This window comes from Hemitrygon akajei, chromosome 3, assembly GCF_048418815.1.
Source record: "Hemitrygon akajei chromosome 3, sHemAka1.3, whole genome shotgun sequence".
NCBI classification, from domain to species: Eukaryota; Metazoa; Chordata; class Chondrichthyes; order Myliobatiformes; family Dasyatidae; genus Hemitrygon; species Hemitrygon akajei.
In genome coordinates this window covers 69,275,575-69,281,574 of record NC_133126.1, presented here as the reverse complement: position 1 = coordinate 69,281,574, position 6,000 = coordinate 69,275,575, and the positions used below count along the sequence as shown (strand labels likewise).

The following is a 6,000-nucleotide window of genomic DNA, read 5'->3' as shown; positions in this document are numbered from 1 at the left end:
TGCTGCGGCTGCTGCAGCGGGATTTGCACTGGCTGCTGCAGCAGCCAATGCACCCGTGGCTGCAGCTTGACTCAAACCCAAACCCAGTGTGTTAAGGTTATATCCATAGCTGGCTAAAGTGTTGAGTGCGGAGGTGATGGCTACCAGGTCATTTCCCGTGAAGCCGGATAAAACCGCTGGAAAGGCAGCGACTCCAGCAAGGTTAGCATGTCCTAATAGCCCCGCAGCAGCCGCAGCTGTTGGTAACACCTCAGCAGTGTTGGCATAAGGAGATCCAGTTGGGTTGGAGTTGGCCACTGGACCAGTGACATTGGCATAGCTGATATTAAGACAGCTGCCACTCTGCGGGTCCTCTTGGATTTTCTGGATGATAAGTTCGACGGCTTTTCGGTTTTGTTCAGGTTCCCCACTCACCGTCACCACTCTCTCTTGCAAGTTTATCCCATCTGGCTTTTGAGAGAGTTGTACCCAAGCTCCTGACTGCTCCATGACAGCTTTCACTGTGGCACCACCCTTCCCAATGATCAGACCTGCAGTGCTGTTAGGAACAATTATTTTTACCTGTAAATAAAACATAAACATCAGTAAAGTTGTTAGTCAATGTTTGCAGCAGCATCACATATATGTATTCATTGAGGTGAGAGGAGACAAAAGTTGAAACATGACATTTCTCTCCATTTTGCATCCAACTAGATCGTGCATGAGAAGTGAAAAACAAGTATAAGACTTACCCGTGCTTTACCCTGCAAAATTACCGAGGCATTTCAGCATATATGGCACCTTGGCCTTATAGTCTCACTGAACAGCCTTGCTAAATTAAAATATCATCAATGTAAATTATACCAACTTTTGACAACTGGGAAGTGGACAGGTGCCACTTATTTAATTACATAACAACACTAATAATTAGCAGAGAAAAGTAATTTTCCTTTTATCTACCTGGCTTTCATTTGAACTAAATTCTTTGAAGAACTGATTCAAGTAGAGTGACCATAAATGTATAAAAATAACGATTTTTTTTTTAGTCAGTCAATTTGGATATGGTCAAACCAAAAAATGCAAAGATGAGCACAGCAATAAACCCTTTCTTGTTGATCATTTTCCTTTTCTCTTTGATTCAGTTATCCCAGTCCAAAATATTTTTATCTCTGTAATTCTGCACCCTTCATGCCTGTCTCTGTGCTTCTTGTTCCACTTCACTTTAACGACCTGCAAGTACATTTTAAATTCAGTCACCCATTCTCATAAAATACTGATTACAGATGTATGCTCGTGAGTTGTCAGTCTAGAATGATTTGAACAAGAAATAATACAACATAAAGTGTTGTTATATGAAAGTGAAGATCAACCCTAAATGAACATTTTAAGTGCATTTAAATGTTTCATACAATACTTAAAATATTTTCACTGAGAATTTTTCAGGTACATAACAGAACTTAAACATTTTTAATGAAGACAGGATATTCAATACATTGATAATATATAGATGTCCAATCATGCATTTAACTTAGCTATGCAAGAAGCAGCTTGCAGCATGATTTATTGAAAAGCTAAAAGTCAAACAGTGCAGCAATTTTCATGTATTACTGCTGAAAATGGGAAATGACATAGCTCAGTTTAGTTTCAAAATAACAATTGCCAAACAGCCACCAAAACACCAAATGATGCACTTTTAAAACATGATATTTCTACCATTATTCTAATCAGAAACAGATGGGAACATTGTTGAAGCAGTATTTTGCTGTAAGCATATAAATGGAATTATCACCATTTGAAGTACGAAACAGTAAATTGAACTGATATCCTTTGCCTGAGCGTACACTGTTAAAATCATTAGTTGTTTCATTTGCACTGATATCCTTTGCCTGAGCGTACACTGTTAAAATCATTAGTTGTTTCACTTGCACTGCTTGCTATATTATTATTTCATTGAGAGGCTCGATGTTCAAATACACACCAGAAAACAGCAGTGCTTACCATCACCATGTAGGTGAAGATTTTTAAGGGCTTGTGGAGTCTTATTTACTACCAAACAATTTCTTTGTACTGAAGATGGATATTATTTAAATGGAAACTTATTCCTTCAGTATTAAGTCATTATTAGAAATTAAATAAAAACAAAACAAATAAGGATTTTTATATTTTTTGCTTCCATCTCTTCTTTTAAATCCCTTTCTTTTCTTTTCTCTATTTTGCTTTCTGCATATGATTTTACATTAATTCTAACTGAAACATTTTCGTTTAAGATTCCACAAGCCTCAGGAAGGACTGTTAAACCACACGGAGTAGGGAGGATCTCAATACATTCCAGGTTCACTCAAACCAAAACCTCTTGCAACAGACATTCCATGGAGGTAAATGATGCACAAAAGGCAACAAATTTTTTGGAGGCAGCTGCAGGTTTGATGAAATACAATGCATTTACTGCTAATCGCAAAATAAGAGCTAGATTCCAACAGTAGGAGTACTTCTGACAAAACGGCTTGCATATAATTTTACACTGGCCAATAAAATGCCTATGGACATTTATTTTCTCTCTGTCTCTCTCCCACAAGCTATCAACAGCTCCATGATTTCCATCAGGTTCAATGAGAAAAAGGAAAGGGATCGGCGAAGCACTATTACATCTGTGATATGATTGAATTGGCTGATTAAAAGTATGGGGGGGGTGAGTGCTATCCTTGTATTGAGAATGTACTGTAACAGATGGACACCGTCTTCCTCTTCTACATTCTTTCCACATCTGTTACACTTCTTCTATCTAGAAAATTGGCATTTTCACATATTTTTCCAATCTGGACATATCCCCCAGCCTTAATTTCACACAAAAAGTAATTCTATTTGTACCCGTTGTTATTTCTGTTATCTTTAAAATGCACCTGTCCTATTATTGCAAATAATATTTCAAAAACTGCAATTCATATTATTGGTATTGAATGATTTCCCATTACTGAAGACAATTTATATTAAGATGCAATTATGTCTAGACAGCAGCATGTCCGTTTGGTAAGAGATGATTCAAATTTTGAAATGTGGATTGAAACTTATCTTCAAAACTATAAAGACTATCAAACCTTCATTAGTTGATTTCAAGTCCCCTTTGTGATTGAAAGACATGCTGGTATCCCAAATACAATCAAGCCTGTCAGAGGTAACTTTGAATTTGGTGGCTTCAAATTTCAATGACAAGAACAATACAAATGATGATAATAAACTTATAAAAACAATTTATGGCACAAGTTATCTAATTTCTCAGTTTATTTTAGGCTACATTACTGGAAAAAAACAGTATGATTGTAAAAGAATGAGATCTGTGAGTGACTAAGAATTATGCTCCGAATTTAATAAATGTTAATATGCTGCAGTTAATAAGCTTAATATTTGTGGTAAAACAGCTTTCATGTTGATCGACTAACAGAATATGGATATATAATACCACTCCATTGCTCCTAGAGTTCTACAGCATGTAAACACATAGTACACCCATGCTGACCAAGATGTCCATCCAAGGTCTTGCATTTGCCTGCACTTAGCCCATATCCCTCTAAACCTTTTCAACATGAAAACACAGCAGCTATTGTCAAATTGGTGGTTTGTACCTGCAGCCGCCTGTGTAGATCATATGTTACAACCTGTCAAACTTTTATTCCATTGATTTCCTGCATTAGGAACTAGTTCTACTCGATTACTTTATAACCTATCCACTGCACAGTTAATCTCTTTCAAACTAGAATTACTCATTGCAAAATAACTGGTTGACTTAAGAATTTAGTGAAATAGACTAAACTGTTTCAAGTTTAATTGCAAACTGTAAGCCATTCATCACACCTCTCTCAGCTTTGGGCATGATAATTTTAAGCAATTTATCTGCCATCTTTGTTTGCAGCACCTTGTAAAATCACTGGCAAAAGGATTCTGTGTGGGTGCTTTTAATTTGCTCTTACTGCATTGGTTCAGGCCAGATAAGCCTCTTTTAGCCAATGGCAACTGCAAGCTAAATTACTCATGTAGTTCATGATCAGTGTCTACTAAGGCACATTTCCCATATGGCTTTCTTAGAGTCCAGTAGTTGGCAGTTCAGTTTGTGTTGATCCAATGTGTGCTGGACAAAGTATTACAGCTACTTTGTATATGTACAGGATGTTCTGACAATACTTGATGAAGTTTTGCTGCCAAAATGTATTCAAATTTGTTATAAATTGCAAATTGACAGGCATTCCTAGAAGAGTTGAGGTGCTTCATTAGCACTTCATGAGAATTACAGCTCATTTCCAAATTTTCTCTGAGGTTCAGGAAGTTGCTGCATTTGTATATACAACATTAATTGCAATTCAATACTTTGCCGAAAGTGAAAGGATGGTAAATGACAGCACAAATGTTAATTTGAAACTTATGACTCTGTAATGACATTCAAAGTTTGACTCAGAAAGGGCCTTACCTGATTTATGAGATTTAATTCCTATTTGTTAGTGATTTTTAAAATTGAAAATGTAAACATGTTTCCTTCTTCTTTACAAATCCAATTCTTCTTTCATTCTAAACCTGTTGGATTCTAATTCACTCAGTTCCTATCCACATCATTACCCTGTTTCTCAATCAGTATATATTAATGGTTAAGACTGTTTATCCCATTGTTTACCCAGGTCACATATATTCTGTTATTCTCTCTATACCTTAATCAGCTCAAGTTTAGAGATCTTTTTTCTATCTCAATAGATTTATCTAATGGGGCATGCCATGAGATGTTCTGCTCCAGTACAACCTGGGCAAATGTGAGTCACTTTTCTTTATATTCAGATAAATACAAATTTTATTGCAGTGGAGCAACATCTAAATACCCAAGTATGAGGATAAACTTGTCGTCTAGTTCAGCGCTTATAAATATGTACTTCTATATATTTATTATGCAGCAGATGAGAGTAGCTTTTGTATTGCTGAAAATATTAATATCCCGACATCTGTTTATCCAAAATCAAAGTGAATCCATGTATACAGATTCTAGAGATTTAATGTAGAATCTTGGGCTTTTGATATTGAGTCATGAACATTAGATACGGATGGCTCATGACTCACTTGTTCAAATGTAAGAGCTCTACCTAAACTTACCGGTTTATTAAAACTGACAGTACTATTTAAAAGAAATATAAAAAATACAAATTATTCTGGTTATAGAACACACAAGTTAATTTTAAACATCATTCTTTTGAGATTGTTGGGGGAAAACAAAACTTGCTGGACTTCAGGGGTGTGCATCTCTGCATATTTGAGGCTCTGTAATTTACATTATGTCAATGCAAGTTGGCTTTCCACTGTGATGCGCAAACACAGGACTGTGACAGAAATGAAGGCACTTCCCTGAAACTCTGACAATCTGCTAGCCATCTTTTTGAGATCTGATGGTTCAGTGACTGGTTCACCAGATAATGTTTGTTGTGCTATCTCCTGATTCTCCACTGTCCTGCTTCCTGGATTCCCTTTCCAATCACTGGGGGCCCAGCTCCCAGGTTCTGTTCTGACTCACCGAGACTTACCAACTTCTCTCATTGAACTCCCTAGGGCCACGTTTTCCAGGCTTATTTTAAACTGACCTGTGTTCTATTTCCTGCAATCTCTTCAAACAAGGGATTCACTGGGAAGTATTTTACAATACTATGCAACGATAAAAACGTAAAAAAAATTGTTGGGGAAGGAAAAACATCCAATAATCTGGAGAATCTGGGTGCCACCAAAGTCACGACGGGTGTGCCAGATTATTGGAACCTTTATGCAATCTAATGAATATCTGATTACACATTCACTATATGACAGCAGAACAGCAATGGCTGGAATTTCTGGAGTAATTCAGAAGGTGCACAATAGATATGTCCCAAAGAAGAAGTATTCTAAAGGGAAGATGAGGCAACTGTGGTTGACAAGACAGCATAGAAGTAAAAGAGAGTGCATACAGTATAGCAAAATTAGTAGGAAGCTTTTAAAAACCAGTAGAAGGCAACCAAAATA

At 36.6% G+C, this 6,000-nt stretch overlaps 1 protein-coding gene across 4 annotated transcripts in view; it reads right to left on the bottom strand.

Moving 5' to 3' along the window:
* The window catches only part of LOC140725087 (RNA-binding protein Nova-1), a 247,749-nt gene that overhangs the window by 2,550 nt on the left and 239,199 nt on the right, over positions 1-6,000 (bottom strand). For all 4 annotated transcript variants that reach the window (XM_073040083.1, XM_073040084.1, XM_073040085.1 and 1 more), the window contains one exon: positions 1-561. This exon is cut by the window's left edge and continues 2,550 nt beyond it. In XM_073040083.1, coding sequence (XP_072896184.1) covers positions 1-561 — 561 coding nt within the window. The remainder of the gene's footprint in view (positions 562-6,000) is intronic.